Source organism: Pieris napi, chromosome 18 (genome assembly GCF_905475465.1).
Source record: "Pieris napi chromosome 18, ilPieNapi1.2, whole genome shotgun sequence".
NCBI lineage: Eukaryota > Metazoa > Arthropoda > Insecta > Lepidoptera > Pieridae > Pieris > Pieris napi.
Window position 1 is genome coordinate 5,803,814 of NC_062251.1, and position 27,925 is coordinate 5,831,738.

Below are 27,925 nucleotides of genomic sequence, written 5' to 3' on the forward strand. Positions count from 1 at the left end.
GCAAATTTCACCATGCAAATTCCACACCCCACAACAGACTGTTGCAAATACATATTAAATATATATACATAAAAACACCCATATAGTACCAAAGCAAAACCATGCAACTTTCACACCCCACATCAGACAACAAACTTTTGTAAACATATGAGTTATAAGTACACAAAAACATAATAATATATGTAGTTAGTTTTACAATCCACTGCATTTTCCATAAATACCTTACTTAATTTTTACTTTAATTTACATTTTCTTACATCAAATATGTAATACTTTAAGGTAAGTATAGTGTTAAACAAGCAAAACAATTTCAGGTTCTCTAATATTTTATAGTTTTAAAAAAAATTGTAATATACAAATAAAGTAAAAAGTAGTAGGTAGGTAGATTGTACTTGTTATAAATCCATGCCTGTTAATGAAGGGCAATGTTTTTGTCTTATTTTATTTTTAAAGAGCATTAAAATCAGTGTGGTCACGAAGATACACTTGATATTATTGTATGTATTTATCTAAGATTTTAGGTTAGGTCAGTAAGCTTTATGCTCAAATATACATTTAAGTAGGTACATACGTCACGCAGCACTCTTTCAGTAAGTAGGTACCTACAATCTACATACCTATGAGGTACTTTATGAGCATTACCAACAATAACATTTAAGTTAAAACACACGCACTCGAATAATGAGAAACTGATTACTTACCATTTCTTGTAATTGATGGATTTGCAGCAACAATTTTTAAGAATATTTATAAAGGTACACTTATAAACATATAGGTAGAAAGAAATTTTAGTTTTTTAACTTAGAACTATGTTATGATAATATGTTGAAGTTTAGTCGTTCCGATTGAGGTTAGGTCTAGCTTGACGTTACGTACCTAGTCGAAAAGCGCGCGCAAGCGTGGCGCGGTAAAATTAAATTAAATTTTCGATGCGTTCGTTCCCAAACGTTTGCCATCATACAAAATTATTATATTATATTCATTAAATATTGAAGGTATGTAATTACAAAAAATCTGTATGGTGACGAAATATATAAATAAAATTGTTTAATTAGTGGTCCACCTAAGTCCTGACACCAGCTCAGGGGGGGGTCATGACCCCCATGACCCCCCCCCTGGATCCGCCGTTGAGTCTAAGATCCGGCAACAAAATCTCTACGTTCATCGCGTAGTTAATCAAATTCACCTTTTTACATTTATTTCATGTGGAACATGGTTTTAATGGTTGCAGCTCCGCTTTCAGTTCGTTGAAATCTCTACTTTCTTATGGTAAAAAAATATATGTATATTACCATAGTAAATCTCAGAAAATGTAAAAAATCGTATGCAGTCTTAATGAATCTTCGTTAAATTATAATTAGATGCCTATTTATTACTATTTACGTTCATGACGTATACGCAAGTTTTTTATATTAAACTAGCAGACTCGGCCAAGCGTTGCTGTGAGTAAGGTTATTAGGGTTGCGAGCTGTTAAACACTAGAGGTAGGTATTCTAGATAAAGTGAACGAGAGTTAAGGCTACCACTGACGATACGTCCATTAATCCGAATGGAGTAGTCGTCCAAAATCGTCCCATGAATGGTAAAAAAGTATTCCATTTGGATGGACGTCAGGCAGCTCTGGATTTCCAAACGGATTGAAATCCATGCGTCAAGGCCAAATGGACGTCATCCGCGGCCGTCCGTCAATGTCAGAAACGTGCGCCACGCCATATGGAAGCAGTCCAAATTGTCCGCGAATGGGCGAAACGGCGTCCATTTTGTTGAGGTTAATGTTTATGTTTTGATGTCGATGGTGGTGCATGTGCTGTGTATTTGTCAAGCGTTATAATTTTCTTTTTATTATGTCTTTGTCCGCGCGTGACTTTGTGTTGCAAGTAATACAAAAATATAAATCATATCCATGTTTATGGCAAGTAAAACATCCTGATTATCACAACAAAGAAAAGAGAAATGCAGCGATGAATGCTTTGTTGGAATTGTTTAAAACAAAGGATCCACAAGCCAACCTAGATACGGTTAAGAAAAAGATTACCACTTTAAGAAATTGTTTTAAAAAGGAATTAAATAAGGTATATGTTGTAAATTTATAGAAAATTATTCGTTTCGGTAGTTATTTGTAATATGTGTAGACAAATAAAATAACAGAATAAAATAGAATATTTATTTCAAGTCATCATTAATATAGGTACATTAAAATTAGGAGTTTATGTTAACATGGTTAACAAATTGCTTAATTACTTATTTATTATATTTGAACCGACTTTATATTGTGTTACAGGTTAAGGCATCAGAAAGATCTGGAACAGCAGAAATTCATGTCCCTAAGTTGTGGTACTACAGTGAATTGTTCTTCTTAGCAGATGTGGATGTACCAAGGGTCACAAGATCAGTGAATTCCATCCTCGAAGACATGACATTTGAAGATAGTGCTGAGGTACATGCATATGTTATACTATTTTATCATCTTGCCAACTGACACTACCTTCCCCATTAAAATATTGCACAATGGCTTCCCTTACATTTTTTGCAATACTGCTGGCATTCCTATTTGTAATCTATATATATAAAAGAAAGTTGTGTTAGTTACACCATGTATAACTCAAGAACGGCAGAACAGATTTGGCTGAAAATTGGTAGGGAGGTAGCTTAGAGCCAGGAGACGGACATAAGATACTTTTTGTTTTGCTTAATGACATATCTGCTGAAGATTTCTCGGATCAATTGCTGTGTAATGGTCAAGTACCTGTCGATGAATCAAGCGGATTAATATCATTTCTGTAATTTTGTCTCATCAAAAGACGAACTTATCAACAATGTATTTCCAAACATTATTTCTAACTACAATAATAATGAATGATTAATGTAGGTATTTAATTTTTTTTTGTATTTTTTCCAATAAAAAAAAAACAATCTGCTTATTTATTGCCATTAAGGCGGAACAAAGTTCGCCGGGTCAGCTAGTATTTAATGAATATAACCAATCCTTCATCCAACTTCTCTTAGGTTTTTTTTGTCTTTTTAATAAAATACACACAACTGTTGCTACCAGTAAAGTATTGTTATCCATAGTATTTCCGATCCGTACGATTGCAAAGTTCGAAGTGACGCCATGCATACAAATGGAAGTATTGCGAATTACCATTCGCAACCGCAACCATACCGTATCTCGATAAATTTCCATTTGGAGTGCATCCAAAAGGAAGTCTACTAAATGGACGTATCGTCAGTGGTAACCTTGAGCGCGCAACGCCACTTGTTAAAAGATATTACGCATATCATATTTGAAAAAATATTAGTTTTTATTACAGTTCAAATACTCGCACAGCGGACACAGGCTATCCTCTTTTAACAAGTGGCGTTGCGTGCTAACTCTCTTTCACTTTATCTCGAATACCGAGTGTTTAACAGCTCGCAGCCGGTTTGCGGCCGGATCTCGTACTAACTGGTTTGATTATTAGACAAATTATAACAATCGAAAGTATGAAGCACATAAAATATGCAAATGTTAGGTTGCCTATTCTTTTCCGGTCACAACTCTCGCGTAGCCAGGTATAAACATTGTAATCGATACTAGCATTTTGCACGTGTGAAATATTTACCTGCGAGTCAATATGTGCGACTGAGAGGTCCCAACCAAAATTCCCATGCGATAGAAGAGGATACAGCATAGCAGCTGTTTAAAGTCCGCCCATTTAAAGAAAGAGAGTGCGCATGTTATTTGTCCTTGAAAATGAAAAGGATAGCGATAGACTCGAATATAGTGTGTATTATTTTGGAGTAGATTCAAGATGGTCGCTATAGTTACAATTGAAAATTGTGCTGCGATTTATTGTTTAAAAAATGGCAAAAAAGTGTTTTTTGTGTAATTCGGGCGATCGTGTAATTGATTTTAATGATGACACTTTTAGAAACTGTGAATTAAAGTTAGCTTTTCGTAAAAGAAAAAACTATAAATACAATGTTGTTGAGCTACCCAGTACGTCACTTAAATTCGTAGGTTATCATACCGCTTGTTACAAAAAAGTGACTGTTATGAAAGAAAAACAAAGGGAAGAATTTGATAATTTTTGTGCTGAATATACTGATACAGTAAGTACATATTAATTGAACCGGCTAAACTTATCAATATGCACCATCGATTTTAATGTCCATTGTAGATAGTACTCACTAAAAGAAAGCGTTTTGCAAAGTTTTAGGTTGCGGAAACTTACGGTTCATGAGATACATTTATTTTTACTTTTCATACAAATAGGCAAATTACACGCAATTACAAAATACATTTGACAAATAATTGATGTCAAATGTCAATTACTTCACGTCTCAATTACTCGTTTATACCTGGCTACCAGAGAGTTATGACCAGAAAAGAATAGGCAACCATCGTTTGCATATTCTATGAATTTGTCTAATAATCAAACCGGTGAAACGTTAATATATTTTTTTTAAATTATTAATTAATCATAATCATGGACTGAAATTTGTTAGACAACCCATATGCAATAAATTTATTGACATATAAAATTAAATATAAAATACGTTTCATCAAATAAATATCTCCGTAAAGGTCATTTTATATCGGGACTTTCTCGAAAAGCACTCAATTCTAGTGGGGTAATATATTGCCGAAATATGGGATTTTCATTCGTATAGCAATTTCGAAATTGAGTTGGCAAGACTGATTCTATTACCAAATATATAAAAAAGTGTTCAGTGTCATGTTGAATTCCAAAATTGAAATGTCACTGTCAACCTATGTGACTTTTTAACTCATATACTAATTATATCTAGAAATCTGTGCAAGTGTTTACTATTTTGAAAACAGTGTAACAAATTAGTCTTTAAAAATGTATAAGGTCGGTGTCGTCTAATTTGTCTGTTACGGACTGGTTTTCTGAATTACGTTAATTAGGTTTTTTGACGTGATAACGTCTTTAAAATCGTTTTAGTCGGGTGACATGTTCAGAAACTTGTGTCACACCAAAACCTCACGAGCGCGATCGCAGGTATAACGAGAGAGAGACGGACCGATCTCCCGTCTCATCTCGAGCGCTGCCAGTCATTCCGTGAATGTATGAAGAAAAATGTATATCATAGTCGAATAAGTAAACTTGTCATTTTACACCCGAAATTTATCATCAAAAGTGTGAATAAAACGATAGATGTAATTTAAAATTTGAAAAAATTGTTATCTTCATTAATTCCTTACTTCCCAAAAACTTATATCACCAATAAGACGTTATCACGTAAACATCTCGATCGTAAACCTACTTTACAAACAACCAATATTTTTTTTTAGAAATTTAGGGTAACACAAGAGCAAAGAAAAGTAATGCTAGAATTTATGATGGAGCACCCGGACATTTCACAAGGTCGCGTTCCAGATGCTGAAAGTGCACGAAAGAAAGACGAAATAATAAAAGAGCTGGCCCGCCATCTGAATGCATTGGAGTCTGGTACAACCAAAACACCAGAAAAATGGTGGAAAGTATGTTGTTACTTTGTTATGGTATTGAAAAAGTATATATTATACTTAACCAATTTGTAATTGTCTATCCTTTTCTGTTATAGTGCTGGCTGGACTGGCGTTCAGACACCAAAGCCAAAGCACTCCGAATGAAAAAATACTTGGAGGGAACTGGTGGTACACATATCCCTGCGCCACTATCAAAATTAGAAGAGATTCTTCTAGAATTTTCCGGAGTAGATCCACTTATGGTAAATTCACCAACATTTCACATACAGACTTCATTATTTCATTAAAATTTTAGCAAATTATATTCCTTTTTTATATATTCTCAGGGAACCAGACAAGACACAGATTATGCTTCTGATTGTGCCTCAGAGTCACTAATGGATTTTAAGCCTATTGAAATTTTCAACACTTTAGAAGAGTGTTGCAACAGTAAAAGTATGTTAATCTTTATATTTTGATTCTGATAACAAAAACTAGTTGTTAAAATCTGAGGAAAATCATTATTATATTAATTAAATACTAATTATTTATACCTACTTTCTTGCATACAAGGTAACTAATAGGATTGCATAAAATTGGGGATCATAGATACTGACGGACTCATAAACTGCATCAAACTTCAGGATTACTTTGAAATGATTTTTTTAATAAGTATGCAAACTTTTTAGATTAAATTATATAAATATGGAGAGACTCACCTTTTATTTGTATAATTATAATTTTTAATCCCATTTAGCATCTTTGGGACAATTTAAAAAGAGCTTTATATGAGAGACATCCTGTGCCTACGACAGTGGCACAACTAAGAACAGCACTTTCAGAAGAATGGGACTATATTCCGGAAGATGTTTTAATAACCCTAATGAAATCTATGCAGAACAGATTAGAATCCAAAATAAGGGCACCTGGAGGTAATACACCGTATTAAAACATAAAAAAAACTCTTGCATAAAGCTTGTGTCTATTGTTAAAACCAATTTTTTAATTAAACCAATTTTCTTTAAATTTCTGTTTTTTTTCAAAAATGTTTTAAGGTCTTTTCCAGTACATAAACTTAAGGATATGACCCTACGCTGTTTTAAACTTAACGGTCCAATCTAGTCGTTTCAATTTAAATCTGTGTAGAAAGTTTGCATACTTGGTTAAAATATTTAACTCAAAGTCGTTTTTTACTTTGATGCAGTTTGAGTCCGTCAGTGTACTTCCGTTTATAGTCTCCACCTTAGCTTTAATAGTCCAATTATTGAGTTGGGGTGACAATACTACCCAATATTAAAAAGCAAAGGCTAAAACAAACTTAAAATTTAAAACTGAATTGGAATTTATTAATGTGACAGTATTATAAAAAAATTACAATGCCTTTGCAACTCGCCTAGCTAGTTAGAAGTATAGTTGAATTTTTAATTAGACGAAGTCAACTGACGTTTACGGTGTTGTCAGTTTTTAATGAAATAAAAATAGTGTTGTGACAAAGTAAAAACCCGTGAATTAATGATCGGTGATGGCACTAGTCGCCGCGCCGCGCTTTGTAATAAGACGTCAAAAAACTGATTGTAGTTACATAGTACTAGTACCTAACTTATATCAGAGCACTTTTATACAATTTTGAAATAGAAATAATATTCTTTTATTGTTTGAAATGATTGACTATTCACACTCATTGTTCTTTTATCTGATTGAACAAGAACTGAACGCATCACTATTACTTTAAATATGGCAACATTATTTTACAAAGTGACATTAGCTACTGTCAGTTGGCTTCGTCTAATTAAAAATACGACTATAGTTAGAAGTAGTATTGTCTGCGTCTTATGTATGTCAATTGTCAATTGTGTCAATAAGCTTCCCAAGCCTGTCTGTGTCTACTGTCTATGGTACAATATCCATTATCCATATTTTGTTAGTGTTTGACGATATTCTTGCGACAAACGCAGACTAGCCTTTTTTCGTTATTTTGTGTACGGTAATTTAGCAATAAAGCAAACAAAAGCTTCTTTTTACGGTCGTATCAAACTTTTAGATAAAATTCAAGTGCTTTGTCGATGTTAGTTCCGCGCCGCGCCGTGAATAGTGAAAACCGATTTGAATATCATTGCAGTATATTATACCGTATCGTATCGTATTATTCTTATATCGATAATTGAAGTCATACCAAGTTTGGGACAACAAATAATATTGAATATAAATAAATCAATAAAATAGGTAACAGTTATCTGTAGTGTTTCTATAACATGTGCTTCCAATTTTCAATGCCAAACTTTTTATAGAGTTTTATGTCGATTGTCGGCTAGTTGATTTATAAACAACTAATATTATATACATTTTTAATTCATTATGGCTAATTTATCAGTATTTCGTTTTCATAGAAACTACTCATACAGCATATAAGTTGGTTCCAGATATATAACATAAATTATTTTAATTGCTTAAAATATAAATAAAAACTGTTAACAATGACATACTTATACTTAACTTACTTATGAATATACCTATACCGTAATTAATATAACAATACAACTAATGACTAATGATTAAATTTGAATTCACCCCAGTTAGTAATTTAAATGACAATGAAAATTTAGATATAGAATCTTGTTATTGCGCAAAAATGGAAAGTATCAACACAAATGACTGAAATAAAGAGTTTTTTTTATGTATCAATAGAGAATATATTATCTTCTTCAAAAAACCGAGTGAAGAACAAAGAATATTGCACAAATATGGAAAGTATCTACACAAATGACTGAAATAAAGAGTTTTTTTATGTATCATATACCAATAGAGAAGATATTATCTTCTTCAAAAAACTGAGTGAAGATCAAAGAACCAACTAAAGGAATATTTAAAAACATTGTCTACATTTTATAAACAATTTAGATTTTAATAATTAATTATAGTTGCACAGTGTTAATTATATCTTATTAACTTCTTGTGATATTTCATATATATTTGTAAAAGCCGATAATAAACCATAAAGGAATATGATTTTAATTATGCTCAGCAGGGTAATTGAAATTGGTTTATTACAATTATTTTATTTCAAAACAATATTTTAATATAAAATTCAATTTTAAACATATTGTCCGAACTAAAACTTTGAGAGGCTAACAGTCAAGTTAAACCATTGTCAAAGATTTCAATTATTTAAATGTAACATAAAAAAATAACTTAACAAATTAAATTTGGTTTATCTTAATATATATAAATCTCGTGTCACAATGTTTGTCCTCAATGGACTCGTAAACTACCGAACCGATATCAATTAAATTTGCACACCATGTGCAGTTCGATCCAACTTCTCTCAAGTAGGATAGTTTAAATCTCAAATTATAGTCGCAATTTTAATTTATTGCTAATTATTCGTCTGTTATTATTTGACAGTCACAAATCACAATTCTAACAGATGGCGCCGCGCTGTGTTGAAAGTACCAACGTTTCACATAAGATACTATTTAACATCTGTAACAAAAACCTTAGCCACAGCAACGCTTGGCCGAGTCTACTAGTAGTTTTATAGTTGCAAAACATGTAAAACCTTAAATTTCATGGACCATTGACTATGACCATGTCAATAGTCATGTAATAAATAAACAATAGATATGCCAATGACATGACAATGTTTAAGGCTCGATAATAATTGTCTGTACCAATCACAGTGTTTCAAAATAACTCGGGAACAAAAAAATTATTCGCTCACCAGTTTATTATGTGCAGAGTTAAATGGTTAGGGATAGATAGTAAATGACTATATTTAACTTTGACCCCATTCAATGTACATATCTGTTATCGGTGATGAAATTATAATTTTGGGGAATTAAATTTATATACCCTATATTTTGTTGCATTCATATTTTCTCTTTAAATATATCCTTAGATATGAAGAAACCTCTTAATTTTTTTTATTTATCATGTTATAACAGAATGTAATTGTTATATACTCATAAAAATAAATAACATATAGGTGGCTATTACAAATTATTACAGCTAATTGAAATCATAACATTTTTATATCTAAAATATTTAGGACTGGTTTCCTAAATAAAATTAAGAAAAATAAAAGATTTAGTCAAAACCGGTTATAACGACATTGAAGGGACCGTGTAGTTGCCGACGTTATATCCGATAGTCGTTATAAGCAATGTCATATACACAAGTACAGTACATATGTATGTACATTGTACATAGTTATATTATCATAGTTATCGATCTAGAATAGGTAGGTATGGGTTATAATATGGTATGTTAATATTATAATACGTAAACGAGTCAAAAAAGAAACAAAAATATTTATTACGAAATAATTAGGTACAAAAGTAATTAGTCATTTTGGTCTGTTTTTTTTTAGCCCAGTCTCAAATATTTTTTGCATTTTACGTTTCATACTCCTCAAGGTATGAGTATCACCAGTATCAAACTGTTCGTTAAAGGCAACAAATTTTTGCAAAATCGTTACAGCGTTAAGAGCCTCCGAAATCGTTGTTGGCTGAAACTGTTCGTTGGGAGAAAGTGCGTAGATAATAATATGCCTAAATATTCATTCAACGTCTCTAAATAAGATTTAAAATCGTTTGTATTGTTTTGTTTTGCTGAGACAAGAAGCGGTTGGTCGTTATAGCCGATGAATATCGATAAAATTTCGTCGTTGTAAGCGATATGTCGCTGTATCCGATGTTGTTATAAGCGGTTTGTTTACTGAATAGTTTACTAGGGATTCGGACGGGACCGTACAATCTGGTTGTAATAACCGATAGGTCGTTGTAAACGATGTCGTTATAAACGGTTTTGACTTAAGAAAAATAAAAGATTTATATTGTATTTTATTTTTCACTGATGACCTTTTCTCTAACATTATTTTATACAATTACTTTCTGTCTCGCTTTGTTTCTCCTTAATGTGATGAAATTATAATTTTGGGGAATTAAAATTAAATTTATATACAGGGTAGGTCTTACCTATATTTTGTTGCAATCATATTTTCTCTTTAAATATATCCTTAGACATGAAGAAGCCTCTTAATTTTTTTTATTTATCCATGTTATAACAAACTTTGTAATTATTAGCAATTAACTCATAAAAGTAATTACAGTCGACTCTCGATAATTTGACACTCGTTAATTTGAAAAAAAATCCGGTCCCTTGAAAAATACTCGATAATTTGAATAAAATCAATGATAATTGGTCCCTTTGGTAATTTGAAGTTGAAAACGTTTATCTTGCTCGCCAACATGCGATAATTTGAAATCCGGTCTTCCCTACTCTATAATTTGAAGCGTTTATCATGCATACCTGTCGTTTGTTCACATACATGCACAGACTGGTCAATTGTTTACATAAATGAGGTATGAGTAAGTTCGCGTTCCAGTCTTCTTTGAAACGTTAATGAGTCACGTTAATATTCGATTTGTGCTGTTAAAATGAATCCAAGAAAGAACAAATGTCTTTCCATAAGTGAAAAAAAGCGTGTGATTCAAGCTGTGGAGGATGGACAATATAAAAAAGATGTTGCCAAACAGTTTGGTATTTTACCGTCGACATTGTCAATGATTTTGAAGAAGAAAGATTACATTACGGGAAGTGACTTAATTGCGAATAGAAAAAGATCACGCCAGGGAGATTTTCCTCGTCTTGAAGAGTGCTTGATTAAGTGGATACATCAGTGTAGAGGGCAAAACGTTCCTATCGGTGGTTTGATGTTGAAGGAAAAAGCCAAGTCTATTGCACAGTCTTTTGGAATTGAAGGATTCGCAGCAAGCGAGGGTTGGCTCTCGAATTTTAAAAATCGACATGGCATTACATTTAATAAAATCTGTGGAGAAAGCGACAGCGTGGATCATACCACGAATATAGAAATAATAAGTAAGTAATTAAAAGGATATAGAAATAATATGTAACAAATTTTGATCAAATTCTTATTTCCTTCAGTCGCCCTTGTGGTTATTCAAACATTTGTTACTTTGAACTATTTTTAAATTTATCTCTGGTCCCTTGAGTTTCAAATTATCGAGAGTCGACTGTAACATATAGGCTATTACAAATTATTGCAGCTAATTGAAATCATAATATTTTTGAAGTTATACTTCTTTAGGCGCGTTATGAAAATTTGATGACGGTGAAATTTTACGATGCGCGCGCACCGTTACACAAAATTAACAGAATGAAGTTAGTTCTATAAAAAAAAACATTTTGGGGTGGACACCCGTTATCACTTAGAGCTATTACGCACTGTCGACTTGTCGCCGGCGACTCGGTCGCTGGCGACTGTGAGTTTCTACAGTTTAAATAGATGTCTACGCACTTGGTCGTCGGTCGCCCAAGCGACTGGGCGACTCGCCACGTCGTGGCGACACACAAGCGACTGCCAGTCGCTGGCGACCAATAGAAGCACGGTTTCAAATGGAAGCATTCACACTGCGAGCAACTGTCGTAACGACTGGACGTATATATACGAATGTACTTGGAATACTGTCGCTCGGCTTGGTCTCCTGCCTAGTTGCCTATGTTTTGGTCGCCGAGGCGACCGAGTCGCCGGTGACAAGTCGACAGTGCGTAATAGCTCTTAGGGGCTTGAAATATTTATAGTAGCCGATTCTCAGACTTACTGAATATGCTTAGAGCTATTACGCACTGTCGACTTGTCGCCGGCGACTCGATCTTTCGGCGACCAAAACATAGGCAACTAGGCAGGCGATCAAGCCGAGCGACAGTATTCCAAGTACATTCGTGCAGACGTCTAGTCGTTACGACAGTTGCTCGCAGTGTGAATGCTTCCATTTGAAGCCGTGCTCCTATTGGTCGCCAGCGACCGGCAGTCGCTTGTGTGTCGCCACGACGCGGCGAGTCGCCCAGTCGCTTGGGCGACCGACGACCGAGTGCGTAGACATCTATTTAAACTGTAGAAACTCACAGTCGCCGGCGACAAGTCGACAGTGCGTAATAGCTCTTATGCATACGAATCGGTCGAGCCGTTTCGGAGGAGTATGGGAACGAACATTGTGACACGAGAATTTGACATATTATGTTAGAAAAATTCGATTAGCCATAGTAGTATTTGTTTTATAGTTTGTAGTGTATTCCAAAATGCAACGAAAAGTACCCAATGTTGTGTGGGATTATTTCGAAATCATAGATTCCGAGGAAAAAAGAGCAAGGTGTTATGTATGTTGTGAGATATATAGCTTTAGGGGAACAACGGGTAATTTAATGTCTCACTTGCGGAGGAAACACAAGGATATATTTCTCAGAACAATATCACAGAAGCAAAAGGAGTCATTTCAAGGTTTCTTTACTATTTATGCTTTGAAATCACGAAACTCCTGCTCTAGAATATTTTTATGTGAGCAGTGTTCACTAATGGGCTATCTATGCTGCTCAGAAATATTATACTCATTGTTCTAGTGGTTAGTACCCCTGACTGCGAATCCATGGGTCCCGGGTTCGATCCCCGGCTGAGACGAACATCGATGTGATGAGCATTCGGTGTTGTGCTTAGGTCTTGGGTGTTTAAATATGTATTTATATGTCTATCTATCTATAATATGTATGTATATCCGTTGCCTAGTACCCATAACACAAGCTTCACCAGCTTAGCATGGGACTAGGTCAATTGGTGTGAATTGTCTTTAAAAAAAAAAAAAATTATTTAACTAGGAATTGAACCCAGTACAGTGTAAACTCGATGTAACGTACCTCGATTAAAGGACCAACTCTTTAAAGCAGAGTTTCCCAAACTTTTTTGTGTCGTAGACCCCTTGCCATGTTTTTCCGTGTTGGGTAGACCCCCTACTTACCTGATATTGATTTCCTGTATATTTATAACTGTAGTGAAGTTTAGTGTTAAAAACTTCAAGTAAAAACACATGTTGATTTATATATTTATTAATTGAATTTAAATTAAAACTACTCAAATTAAAATTTTATATCTGTTATGTAAAATATACGTAGCATTAAATAAACTACAAATAAAATAACGTAAGAAATATGTCAATATAATGTTTATGTTTTGATATTATAAGATAGTATGATGTAAGTAAATAGGTACTATCAGTGTATGTTGTGAGATCCACTATCGTGGACCCCAATTTTCATTTCATGGACCCCCAAATTTTTTTCGCTGACGTAGACTCCCTGCAGGTTGTCATAGACCCCTAGGGGTCGATATAGACTACTTTGGGAATCACTGCTCTAAAGCGTCGAAATCATGGCTTTGGTTGATTTTGCTTGTCTATACATTCTACATAGCATTTCACCCACTCTCAATAAAGAAAACAATTGAGCAATTAAGTACTTTTTAAGTTGCTAAAATAAGTAAAAACTACGTTCTTTTGTCGCTTTATTATCCTAGCCCGCAATAAACTTGACTGTCGGCATCATGTATACGAACTTTCTAAGAAATTCGTTCCTTTGTTTACAAATTGGGATTGCTTGCACGTGTAGACTGTTGTTGTCTATGGCTAATAAGTATGAGTCATCGCGTATCTAAACCAGTGTTACCAACTCGAATTTTATGGAGTAGGTAGATACAATTTCAAAAGTTAGTAGTTTCCAACCATCTTCAATTCGAAAAGTAGGTAGATCTACCTACCCAACTATAATTTCGAGTTTTATATAAAATCCTACCTTAAGATGTGATATCTTTAAATCATTTTTTTTTCGTAAAAAAGTAATCACTAATAGTATTATAGTAAAAAAATGAATATTAACTAAAAAATGGACAATATTCAAAGCATGTTATCGATTGAAGAGATCAATCTAACATAATCTACTTGACAATGGGGGCCGGAAACTGAAATGCTTAATCCAACCTGCATATTCTGGTTAAAAAAATTCTAAAAGTTGGTAGATCTACAAGTTGCTAGATTTACCTAAAAAGTTGGTAGATCTACCTAAAAGTTGGTAGATTTACCTAAAAAGTTGGTAGATCCACCTAAAAGTTGGTAGAGTTGGTAACACTGATCTAAACGGTCTCATATTCTTATTTCTTAGTTGCTCACAAACTCTCGAACTGTAAACATGTCGAGTAAAAGAAAATCACTTTGTATTGACGAAAAAGTTTTACTGATACGTGCAATAGAAACGGGAGGGAAGATTAGTGATGTTAGTAAACGCTTTGGATTCAGTACCTCTACCGTGGCCACGATATGGAAAAACAAAGAAAAAATTCTCCAAGCTAAGGTCGAGGGGAAATGTTCGAAAAAAATAAAGAAACCTAAATACGCAGATTTGGATCAAGTTATGCTATCATGGTATCACGAACAGAGCCAGAAGAATATACCTATCTCGGGGCCGCTCATAAAATTAAAGGCAGAGAGTTTAGCAGAAGAACTTGGTTTAACTTCTTTCAAAGCATCTGAAGGATGGCTCGGAAAATTCAAGCAACGCCATCATATCAACTATGGTAAAATAGGTGGGGAAGCTTTGTTTTTCTTATTATGATTTTTCTTCTCTCGATTTAACGACAACTAATACGTTGTATCGCCAAAATGCACAGTCCATTCAGTGTCGTTATATAGAGTTTACACTGTACCTGTATTTAGGGACCGTTAAAGTATTACGTAACGTATTTTGGGGGGGGGGGGGGGGGGTTTTGTAAAACGTTACGATGCGGGGCGGGGATTGAATTACGCGTTATTGTTAATATTATTTTCGACTTACACCACATAATAGTAACTAAAGAGACACAAGGTGGTCACGAAACGTTTTACTATACTTGAGTACTGTACTGTACTACTGAAAAAGGGGGGAGAGGGGGGTCAATAATCTCCAAAAATTGCGTTACGTAATATTTGAACGCTCCCTTAGTTATGAAACAAAAATGTTTATATTTCTGAGTACCTTTATATTTAAGGCCTAGTTTTATTTGTTTGTTGTGAATATTTGCGTAATAAATCAATAGATATATATATTTGATGAAATTTCGCTAACTCTTATATCGCTAACTATATTTATTTATTTTTATTCCAGAAAGAAAAGAAGAAAGTCGAAGGCCAACTTTGCAGGGTATGTACCTATCTATGTTTTAATAATTATAATAAATATATTATACTAGCAGACCGGCCAAGCATTGCTGTGGCTAAGGTTGTCGTTATATTACATAGTAGCAAACTATTCAAGGGAAACGGTAGGAGAACACCAGTCATGGGGACCACCATGCTTTTTTGGTGGTTATGCCATTAAATTGTAGCTTATATGAAACGTTGGTACTTTCAACTCAGCGCCATCTATTAGAATTGTGACAATCAAACAATAAATAAATATTTTGCAATAAAATAATATTGCGGGTATAAATTGAGATGTAAGCTATCCTATCTTTTAAGTTGGATCAAACTACACACGGTGTGCAAATTTGATTGATATCGGTTAAGTAGTTTAGGAGTCCATCGAGGACAAACAACGTGACACGTGATTTATATATATTAAGATTATTGACCTAATAACTCGTACATATGGTTTTCGGCCATAGGTGTGATTGAAACAACAAAACATTTTTTTTTAAATTTATTGGATATTAGCGGACCCGACAGACGTGGTCCTGCATGATATTTTCAAGCGATTAGGATATTAAACAGTGTGATAGTTCCCACTGAAGCGCCATCAGCTGGGCTGATTTGTGAATCTAAACCATCCAGTAACCCAAACGCATACAAAAAAATCATTCAAATCGGTCCAGCCGTTTCAGAGGAGTTCAGTGACATACACACGTTCAGCAGAATTATATATACAATGTAAAGTCTTTATAACAAATTTCAAGGGACCGAGCATTTTTTTTCAACAAAGAGTTTTCTTTATAGGGACGGAAGAGAAAAAAAAACTAATTACAATCATTTCTAATTACACGCTTTATATTAGCTTCACCTGTATGTATGTATGTAACCGACTCCTTCGGACTCGATTTTGACCCACTTTAAACGGACAGATTTTATTCAAATTTTGCGCACCTGTCAAAGATCGATGACAATGCAATAATCCGAAAAAAAAATATAAAAAAATTAACTAAAAAAATAAATAAATAATAGTTAAAAAAAACTAAAAAACACGCTTTTAAAGCACAACAAACTAAAAAGTGAAAAACAATTCCTAATTTAGGCTGAAAATGGTAATGAACAAAAAATACTGGTATTATTGTGAAAAAGCGTGGGGCGCTCTGTGAAAACTATAGAGCAACCCAACCCAAAACCCAATTTTTTTAAACTATTATTTTATTACTTAGTCCGGTCAATTTAGACATCCAAGGTTACAATAATTCGCACTTGGCTGAATATTGGTAGGATTGTTCAATACACTATTATAAAGGAAATGTGAAAAGTCCTCATCGATCCGGCACGTGCAAAAAAATTTACTCCGGTTCAAAGATCACAAAAATGGGTTTTTCGCGATTTTCAGAAAAATGGTAAGTTTTATCATAAAATTAGTTTAGACAAAAATTGTAGATCAGATAATTATCTATAAAAAATGTCTAAATACTTTTTTTCCCAAGAGCCACCGTTTTTGAGATATCACGATTCAAAAAGTTGAAAGAGTTGTAATCGTCATAATATGTATATTGTATAAGTACACCACGTATATACATCACTGAAGCCGTAATACAAGCAATAATATCGTTCTATCGGTCAGTGTGACTTACACATATAAAATATGAAAATTTCGGGTAAAAAAAAACCCAGTCCTTTATTTTCTACGCCAGTGTAACCTTCAGCAACATCGCTCTGGAGTGAAAGCACGTGTTTATTGTAACATATTTTTTAATTCAAGAGAAAGCAGAAGTTAATGATGATTTAGTTTCAGACGGATAAATTTTCTTATTTTTTGTAATTTACACCCCTTTCATAATTTTCAACCCTTGTCAATATCTACAGTTATTCAATAGTTTCAGAATCAAGAAAACAGAATCATAAAAGATCAGTGGAATAGGCCTACCGGGGAAACCACATTTAAAAAAAAGCGGTAAGTACACTACCTCAAAGGTGGCGTGGAAACGTGTGCATATTATGACGATTACAACTCTTTCAACTATTTGAATCGTTATATCTCAAAAACGGTGGCTCTCAGGAAAAAAGTATTTCGAAATTTTTTATAGATAATTATCTGATCTACAATTTTTGTCTAAACTAATTTTATTATAAAACTTACCATTTTGCTAAAAATCGCGAAAAACCCATTTTTGTGATCTTTGAACCGGAGTAAATTTTTTTGCACGTGCCGGATCGATGAGGACTTTTCACATTTCCTTTATAATAGTGTATTGAACAATCCTACCAATATTCAGCCAAGTGCGAATTATTGTAACCTTACCCCTATTTTTTAGTCTAATTTGACCGGATTATACTATCAATAGGTAAATTATTCTAAACATATTCTTTTAACTTAGCCTGTCGTGTTTTGCTATAGCAGGCAATATAATCTAAGAATAATGGCTCACGTGGTAATGCAATTAACAATAACAAAGGCGAGACGGCTGTTTATGACCTCAGGTGTCTTTCTTAGAAATTTCGGTACCACTAGGGATGTGACATTCTGCATTAAAAAAATCGATTTTTTATTAATCGATTTTTTTCTTACATTGAATAATCGATTAATAAATAATCGATTTTTCTTAAAAAATAATCGATTTTTTTAATTAATCGATATTTTCCTAATTTCTGAATTAATTTCAAAATAAACACCCTAATTTTTTTATTTTTCATGGTTTTTTAAAATTAAAAATAAACAATAGAAATTATAAACACAAATTAACGTTTAAGAATAATCAAAATCGAAATTAACTTAATCTCGTTTTGATAGATTTTGATAAATGCTGAGTGTATTCCTTTTCAGTAGCACATTGCAGTATTTTTGTTGTCTTTTTAATTGTATGTCGTCTTGTGCTGCTGAATAAATTTATTTTACTTTTAAATTATAGTGTTCCATTCAAACTTGAGTGTTTATAAAATTAACTGCTTTTATCATCCTTTTGATGTTTTACAAAAAAAACATCAATGTATCGAGTATATCAATACATCTTCAAAGAATCGGATTCAATGTATCGCATTGTAAACATCGTTGTGTATCGAATATCCCTAATAGTTCGAGGTCCGGGTTATAAAAGACCAGACATAATGTCGGGAGGTGGCAGATAAAAAATCGATTATTTTAAATATAAAAAACGGGAATAAAAATCGATTTTTACTTTAAATAAAATCGATTAAAATCGATTTTTTTAATAATCGATTATTTTTTCACATCCCTAGGTACCACAAAAGGTTAGTTTCGTCAGCTGATTATAAAAGCAATTACACTTAAGTATGTTGTTGATGTCTAAATATGAAAATATTTCTTCGTAATAGAGAATTGCTGTCGCGTTATAAGTGAATTAATGGGTTTTGTGTTAAACCAAACAAATTTAACTTCTTACGTTATAACGAATAACTTTGTACATTGGTTTTTTTTTTTTGAAGTGAAACTTCATTATCGGGGTTGGAAAAAAATTTAGTGTAACATTTTTTTCGTTACGCGTCACATTTTTCCGTTACGCGCCATCTTTTTGAAGTGAAACTTCTTTATCGACGTATGGGAGAAATTTTGTAGCAAATCGTCACGTTTTTCGGTTACGCGCCATGTTGCTTTTTCAAGTCAAACTTCTTTATCGGCGTTGGAATGAAACTTCTTTATCGACGTATGGGAGAAATTTTGTAGCAAATCGTCACGTTTTTCAGTTACGCGCCATGTTGCTTTTTGAAGTCAAACTTCTTTATCGAGGTTGGAAAAAAATTTAGTGTAACATTTTTGAAGTGAAACTTCTTTATCGACGTTGGAAAAAATTTACCGTCACATTTTTCCGTTACGCGCCATCTTTTTCTCATCTCTACCATGGTTGATTCGAAGCCATTAATAACAAAAATAAATAATAACGATAACAATGCTAGTAATAATTCTATTACAATTAATGAAATTCTATAATAATCTTAGTAGTAATAAGGTAAAATGAAATAATTGTACTTTTTGTATTCATGTCTATGATAATAAAAGCCTTTTGTTAAACTTTATCTAATTTAACTTTATTTAACCAATTTCTGTAAAGATGCATATAGTAGATCATTTTTCGAAAGGTCATAAAGAAGTTTCACTTCTTACGTGTGTACACTAGTACACGCACACATTTATTTTTTTTTTTTTTTAAATGTATATCCCATTATTCCATTTGTAGAACGCGTTTTGGTCAAAGCTCACCGATGTCCAGATTGAGCATTCTTATAAACGAGCTAGGTCTGGATATACATAATTGCTCCCCTCACACTATAAAATAGATTTTTGTTTAGTTTTCTGTAATTTGAATTTTTTTTCTTTGATTAGTAATTGTTTTCTTTTTGTAATGTTTGTTATGTTTGTGTTGTAATAGGTTATGATCTCTATATCTTAATATATATATTTCTTGTGTGCGTGTGTATGTGACTGAACTCCTCCTAAACGACTGGACCGATTTTGATGAAATTTTTTGTGTGTGTTCAAGGGGATCTGGGAATGGTTTAGATTCACAAATCAGCCCGCCAGATGTTAAGGGTAGTCCACCCCTAATTTTTATTTTTTTATTTATAGATAAAATTTTATTTTTTATTTTTTTTATGTTACAGAATTAAAAAATACATACAACCCCTATTTTTTTATTATAAATGATATACATGGCAAAACGACGTTTGCCGGATCGGCTAGTATATATATATATATGTATGTCATGTTTGCCTTTAAGTGCTTGTCACACTAAAAATTGTATTTTGTGTTTGTTTTTACCAATGTCTCAGTGTGCCAAGCGTTGGCAAGCTTTTTCTAAAAAAAAAAAAAGGTATTATATATTAGCTCATACAGTTTCTTGTCTCTTTCTAAAAGTTTTTTGATGTAGTGTGCTGATCTAGTAGTAAGTATACTTACGCCCGAACCCAATAATTAATCCAGAATCTCATTGAAAACAATCTGAGATCAGACCGTGACAGTCGATCGATCTCCTATCTGCATCCCAATAACCAAACCCTACGAAGACAATCCATTTTTGGCGACGGATAAAATGCTCTTTGTCGTTCCATTTTACCGAGTTTTCACTCATATTTGATAATCAATGTAAACCAAATAAAGTAAATAAAACCGTACAAATAACATTAAAATATACATGTGTATGTTTAAAACATAACAAATAGTTTTTTTATTATTAAAAAAAATCGGTGTAAGTTAAAATCTGTTAAAATAACTAAACTGTTGAAATGGAGCTTTCGTCAACTGTCATTTTCATACAAAGATCTATCCACAGACACCGATACGACCTCCCATGGAGAGCGTGTATCGACAGATGGCTATTACAATCCACTGATTGGTTATTGGCACACTTGTTACACATTTGGATTAAGATTACGATCTCAGATGGTGGATTATGGATTGAAATAGGATATTGGGCGATAGTATATTACACATTTTACCTTTTTTAAATAAATTTATTGATTATTATTTTATATGTATTTTATCAATATAATAACTCCGATCGAAGCATTTGTTTTAAACGATATTCTTTTTCTTACATCCAATTTGACGAAATTTGCAGCACGCATTCTGTCAATGTAATGTCAAACGCCATAAGGTTACATCTATTAATTTGCCGAGCAATTTTCTTAATTTTTTCCTTCTCATGACAATAACAAACTCAACAAAAAAAAGAATTAGGGAGCGTTCAAGTATTACGTAACGCAATTTTTGGAGATTATTACCCCCTCCATGTAACGTGCCGTAACGTTTTTCTGTACCCAATACTAAAAAGTGACTCTTTGTACCTAAAAGTTAACATTATGTGGTGTAAATTACTGGAAAAGTCGAAAGTAATATGAACAATAACGCGTAATTCAATCTCCGCCTCCCATCGTATTTTATGCACAGCTCAATTGAACATATATAAATTAATATATTTTATTTAAAAACATCTTAAAATAGCACTCTTATGAAAATTAAATAGTAATACGAGATTACCACACTAACCAAACTTATGATTCGTCTATAAAGTATTTGAATTCGTTTACAGGAACTTCCGATAGTAATAATCTCAGTATTTATTAGTTATATAAGAATAATTACATATAAACTAAAACGAGTTTCATTACTAACCAAAAGCAACAAATTATTAAATTCAACTAAATTTTTTATTTCCCTAACCATAATGTCGTACAAAATTAATCAATCAACTGTAACAATCAGCATAAGGTATATTGCATTATTTTTATTTTGAGTTTATAATAAAATAAATTATTAGGAATATAACTCAATTTATTAATTATATTTTTTTGCCAATATACTTTATTAAAATCTTGCGGGTGATAGAAAGTCATTCATGTTCTGTGATCCATACAGTCCTAGACGCTAAAAGGCTGTGGTATTTTTGGTTAGCGGCATGTGACATTTGTACTGACGCGTCACTTCGCGTACGGCGCATCTAACATATTATATACTTATGGCGGAATCGTAAGGGTAAACTAGTATCATAAGCGTGGCTTCAAAAGTAAGTGCCGAGTGCCGACTAGTATTTTTTGATATAAAATGAGTTATACTTATAAACCAAGAAGCAGTATTGCTTGGAAGTATTTTGATGATGCTGGTAACTCGCGGGCGGTGTGCAAACTTTGTAAGGAAAGCTTTAGTTACCGCGCATCTGTATCAAATTTGACAAAACATTTATACCGAAAACATCGAGAAGCGTATCCAGGGAAAATAGAACAAGGTATGTACTATTTGTTCCATACCAGGTAACATGAAATAACCTAACCCACATGATGAAACTCATAAGTCATAACCAATGGGCAATCCCAAGTGATCTTGTCAGAAGTATTTTAAACATATTAGTTATAAGACATATTTTTGAGTACATTTTTTGTATTGTTTCAAACAAATATTTATGAATCTTAGGTTTCTTTGTGTAAGAGAGATGCGCCATACTGGTATAGTACGTACATGTTTGTACTTTGTAATAGATACATTATGTTTTTCAACAGAAATCATAAAATACGTAAGTCGAAATTATCAGGAATGTATAGCTTGTGCTAAGCAACAACAAACAAACAATATTAATAAGATGAAATGATATGTGGCTGTGTTAGTGCTGTGCATTTAGGACAAAAAACCAAATCTTTGATAGCTGTTGTATTAGAAAATAACAAATATATTCATTGACTTTAGAGATTGTGAATGTTTTGTTTACATTAATGCATTTTGTTAAATTTATACTGCCAATGACTTATAGATATTACAATCTCGCCCAAGTGTTGTAAAATTTGAAAGAATGATGGTTTTGATAGTCAATTTTAATACAAAATTAAACATATTTTAATGCAGACAATGTAAGGGCTTTGTATTTCTTACATATTCACTATACATGAAGCAATTATCATTCAAACATGACTTGTTGACCGTATTGGGATATAAGAAAAAGGCAAATTAAATAGATGTTGGAAAGTTTTTGTTTTGTATTTTGCAATACTTTATTACTTTAAAGTATCATATGAGTAGTTAAATGAATAGACTAAGATTAAAACAGACCCATCAGGTATAATACTGCCATCAACCAGTATTTGTTTATAATATACTGCATCTATTTTCCTTGTCGCAAGAGGTTCTCTGTTGTATAGCCCCAGCCAAATAAGTTTTCTATATGTATATAGTACAGTATACTTTTTTTTATCGCATCGTGCAATCCGTCTTCTGACTATGAGCAGATGAGTTGTAGGATGATTTGCAGGTGGAGTAATATAGTACCATATAAAGGGTTAGGGTAGTAGGACTCCTTTCTCCGCAATTAGACTCCTAATTGGTCCGCTGTGCATACGAGTCCTGGCTAATTTAGCCAGCCTAGCTCCTTCCAGAAGCTAGTACCATATTTATTAGCTCAGTTAATGCTGCTGAGCTCCAGGGTTCTTTGTCTTTGAGTACAGTATACTAGTAAATATTTCTGTAACAATGTGATTAGTGTTTAAGCATAAATAAGTTCTTTTCAAGTGTATTAAATATACTTCAATAAGGATTTAGCTGTAATTGTGGGCTCTTATTTATGGGTTTTAATGTATTTGTCTTAGAAAATTAATATTTTCTTTTGTTTATTATAGTTGTTTATAATATATACATATTATCGGAAATTTTAATAACACTCGTGTTAAACGTTTAAAAAGAATGAGATACTCCAAGTAGTGTTGTACAAATTATTGTTTATTCGGGAACAAGTCAGAATTCCGGCCGAAATATTCGTTCGTAGGTCGCACTTCGGCTGGCGCGTTTGTCTACGCTCTTACAAAGCGTTCTATCTCTTTCCAGCTGTCATAACACGTTTAATATCAGTCAGTGTAATTGACTCTGTAAATTATAAATACGATACTAAAATATTTTCGATTAATATGAAAAATAAAAAACGATCCTCAGTTTGGATTTATTTTGATGTTAAGGAGAATGATTCGCATTACGCTCAATGCAATATTTGTAATATACACATTTCTCGCGGCGGTACTGGAAAGAAAGCTTCGACGTCATCTTTGGCTAAACATTTGAGGGCCAAACATAAAGATGCATATATGAGGATACATGGAGCTGAAAAGACAATTAAAAGTATTCAAAACTCCAACAATCCAATATTTCCATGTAGTAAGTTGACGAACGAATTATTTTAACATTTGTTAAGTTATAGTGATGAATTATAGTATTCGGTTTCTAATTCGGTTAATAACTTCAGCCGAATATCTATATTTACTTTCATTAAATTCACAACACTATGTGGAGAAATGTTAGAGGTCTTGCATAATACTGATTTCTAAAAAAAATCCTAACAAGAAATTATCTATAACATTCCGTAATATTCTTCGACTAGATTTTAAAAAAATAATCTTTTGTCTCTTTCTTTAGTTATTTTGTCAATACTCGAGGCGGCCATTTTGGTCGTGTCGTGCATTCTAGCGCTGTTAAATAACTGTTGCTATATATTATAAGGAAATCACTGTTATTTTGTGATTTTATCAATGACGAGTGAAGTTTGGAATTATTTTGATAAGACACCGAATTCAACTGACGCGAGGTGCCATTTCTGTTCAAAACTATACTCATTTAAAACGTCGATAACGAATTTAAAAAAACATTTACAATATAAGCATAGTGATCTTGTAAACACCGGTGAATTTCAGACATCGAAAAAAGGTTAAATATGGGTTGTTACTTAAACTTATTTAGGTACCTATATATAAAGGTATTAGAAGTGATGCAAATATAATATATTTGATTTATAACACTCATAATCAAATAAAAATAACATATTAACTAATACTGCGATTTATGAAAAGCATGTTAAAAATTTGGTACTGAACTTGCTACTTTGATATCAATATTTTAATTCTCTTAAGCAATATCATGTCAATTGCCTTATATATTCTGCTATAATATATTAATTAAAGTACAACATATTGTACGTATTAAATTATGTATAATTGTGTGTAATGAGGTATTTTCGATTTGATGTTTGTATGATCCAACTAAAAGTGAGGCCAACATTAATGTAATTTTATCTATTAAAGAAGTTATATTTAACTGTGTATTCAAATTAACCAAAGATATGTGTTAATTTCAGAAACCAACTCTGGAAGTGAAGATGAAGAATCAATTGTATTGGATCCTGATAGCGAGCTGTGGGGTTTCTTTGACAAGCAACCTCACAATAAGGCCAAATGCTCTATGTGTGATGAACGGCTTAGGCGGGATGCGGACACACTGTACAAACATCTGAAAGAAAAACATTCTAAGATCTCCCAGGTGATTACTTCCAATTGATGTCACTTAAACTCACTGTGAGATGTAACCTTGACTTTGATTCCTAGCAAAATATTAATCAACAGCTTATAAATGGACTAAAAAGTAATTCTGATAAAATGTGTTTTTGAAGTGAAACTTCTTTATCGGGTTTGGAAAAAAATTTAGTGTAACATTTTTGCGTTACGCGTCACATTTTTCCGTTACGCGCCATCTTTTGAAGTGAAACTTCTTTATCGACGTATGGGAGAAATTTTGTAGCAGATTACGCGCCATGTTGCTTTTTGAAGTCAAACTTTTTTATCGGTTTGGAGAAAAAATTTACACACATTTGTCACATTTTTCGGTTACGCGCCATCTTTTTCTTGTCCCTACCACGGTTGATCCGAAGAGATTCGAAGCCATTAGTAACAAAAATATATAATAACGATAACAATGATAGTAATACTTCTATTACAATTAATGAAATTCTGTAATAATCTTAGTACTACATAGTAGTACAGTAATAAGTTAAAATGAAATAATTGTATTTGTATTCATGTCTATGATAATAAAAGCCTTTTGTTAAACTTTATCTAATTTAACTTTATTTAACCAATTTCTGTAAAGTTGCATATAGTAGATCATTTTTCGAAAAATACGGTCATAAAGAAATTTCACTTCTTAAGTGTGTACACCTAGTACACGCACAAATTTTTTATTTGAAAGGATTGCCTGCATCTTACTCGAGGGTAAGATACATGCGTAGGTCCCTAATTACCCATTGGCTCATGTGTATGTAACATATCACTTAAAATTCCAGAACTTGGAGTACAAAGACAATGAAGAAAATTTCACGGAAGTAATCTACCTAGAAGAACCAATAGAGTCGATTAAGGAGGATCAGGATAAATTGTTGTTTGAAGTGCAACCCAAGGCCAAGAAATCATTTAAGAGACGCTACAGCACAAGAGACGATGTCAAGTACATTGAACCAATTAAAAGCCAAAGTAAGGACGATGTTGAAATTGAAAACTTTGGAAAATATATCACAGGATTACTGAAAGGTGTGTATATGTTCTGAATGTTTGCTTTAAGCTATGCTTTATTCATTTAATCATTTACAAGTTATTGTAGCATATTTCTCATATAAAAATTCCCTTTGATGTAGGGCGATGTGAATACACCAGAAATGAAATATTTTTTATGGATTTTTTCCTCTCGTAAATATTTTTATATTTATTATGTATTTCACCTTTGGCTATATCTTTAGTAAAATTTTAGTGTATAATTTAAGTTAACATAATGATAAATATATCATCATAAAACCTGTAATCAGGTTTTTCTTACCTGTTTTAATCCAATACAAAATTTCAAGGTGTACCAAGGGCAGCCAGTTCGAAGCTTCAAATGGATATTGTGACGATGATTATGAATACAAAAATTAATTTACCAACAACACCTGATATAGACAGCGAAGTGGTTGAAAGAAGTAAGGAAAGTGATCCGCCGGATATAGGACAAGAGGTAAGAATTACTAAATATTTGAACTAAATGCTTCCAGAGAGACCATATAGCGATAGTGGGCAGAGACCACGGATGTTCACTTGCTACAATTCTGACATACCTCGCACTTCATCAACTTTTATGACATTTAACTTGCAGGCTCATCGGTTATTCGGAGTTTTATCTTGTCCCTTCTCTTGTAACGACAGGGCTAACCCACCCAACCTACTATCCACAGTTGTATTGTATATCCTGCTTGTAAGCCGTTTCTCATTCATCCGGTCTACATGGCCAAACCACATAATCATTTACTTTTGTATCCATGTCATTGTGTCAACTTTTAAACACTCACTATTACTTATGTATGTGTGTGCCATACATACTTCTTAACACTTAAATTTTTACGGCACTCCACTTTCATTCTTTCTCTGCCATACCTAAAATTCACTACTTTTGCTAAAAAGCATTATATTTTTATTACTAGTAATACCAAACCAAAAATATGATTATTAAAATAGCAGATTTTTTATTCTTAATCCATCTGCAATCAGCCTCTTGGCTTTTATCAGATTTTATGGGAAATGAAGGCAATTACGGAACGCAAATCCAATAATTTTTATTCCCTCCGTAATTTGTAAACTGTCAGACGGCGGCAAGTTTCGCCCTTTTTAGCCGATACACACTGTCCGTCGTTTCCAAGAGATAGCAGATAAATTAATTAAATTTTATTTCAAGAAATTATAGTGTCAGTATTTTTTTTTTCAGAATCAGGAAAACCAAGACAATTTAGACACAACGACCTCCAGCGAACTCGGAACAAATCAAGACACGCGCAGCCCCAAACGACCCAAGCGAAGAATCAGCTACCGCGAAGAATACTCGTACAAGATCAACCTAACGGAGAACGAAGAGCGGGAAATCGAAAATTTCGGAACATACGTCACATGCTTACTCAAAACGGTCCCAGAGAATAAAATTAGCGCGAAACTTCAAATGAATATTGTCAATCTTATTATGACAGCTCGGTTACAGGCTCTACAGAAAAATGTACCGGTTTTGACAATTAACGGAACCATAGAGTTAGATAATACAAATGTAGATGATAATCAGGTTATGTTTACGGATAGTTAATAAATATATTAGATTTAATTTATGTTTAAGGGAATAAATTTTATTTCATAA

General features: G+C 32.8%; 1 protein-coding gene and 1 long non-coding RNA gene across 8 annotated transcripts; both read left to right on the top strand.

Moving 5' to 3' along the window:
- Nucleotides 1–1,534: 1,534 nt before the first annotated feature.
- LOC125058261 lies at nt 1,535–27,925 on the top strand. Of its 7 annotated transcripts, none has more exons than XM_047662299.1 (11): nt 1,535–1,768; nt 2,282–2,437; nt 5,300–5,488; nt 5,572–5,718; nt 5,803–5,911; nt 14,547–14,879; nt 15,437–15,472; nt 25,080–25,261; nt 26,061–26,304; nt 26,616–26,764; nt 27,509–27,925. In XM_047662299.1, the coding sequence occupies exons 1-11, from the start codon at nt 1,580–1,582 to the stop codon at nt 27,872–27,874; spliced, it is 2,100 nt and encodes a 699-aa protein (XP_047518255.1). In that variant the 5' UTR covers nt 1,535–1,579; the 3' UTR covers nt 27,875–27,925. The 7 variants fall into 7 exon arrangements, with proteins under 7 accessions (XP_047518255.1, XP_047518254.1, XP_047518256.1 ...); XM_047662298.1 differs by lacking the exon at nt 1,535–1,768 and adding an exon at nt 1,797–2,072; XM_047662300.1 differs by lacking the exon at nt 1,535–1,768 and adding an exon at nt 1,798–2,072 and having other exon boundaries at nt 14,694–14,879.
- On the top strand, nt 8,621–9,299 carry LOC125058262. Its single transcript, XR_007118363.1, has 2 exons — nt 8,621–8,661; nt 8,986–9,299. It is a non-coding gene; the product is annotated as an uncharacterized LOC125058262 (long non-coding RNA).

Bases quoted from the DNA above. Each gene is read 5' to 3' on its own strand.
- LOC125058261 (XM_047662298.1), top strand. From the start codon at position 1,803: ATGTGCTGTGTATTTGTCAAGCGTTATAATTTTCTTTTTATTATGTCT. The intron at 5,489-5,571 runs GTATGTTGTTAC...TTTCTGTTATAG, and splicing joins CACCAGAAAAATGGTGGAAA to TGCTGGCTGGACTGGCGTTC. The intron at 5,719-5,802 runs GTAAATTCACCA...ATATATTCTCAG, and splicing joins CCGGAGTAGATCCACTTATG to GGAACCAGACAAGACACAGA.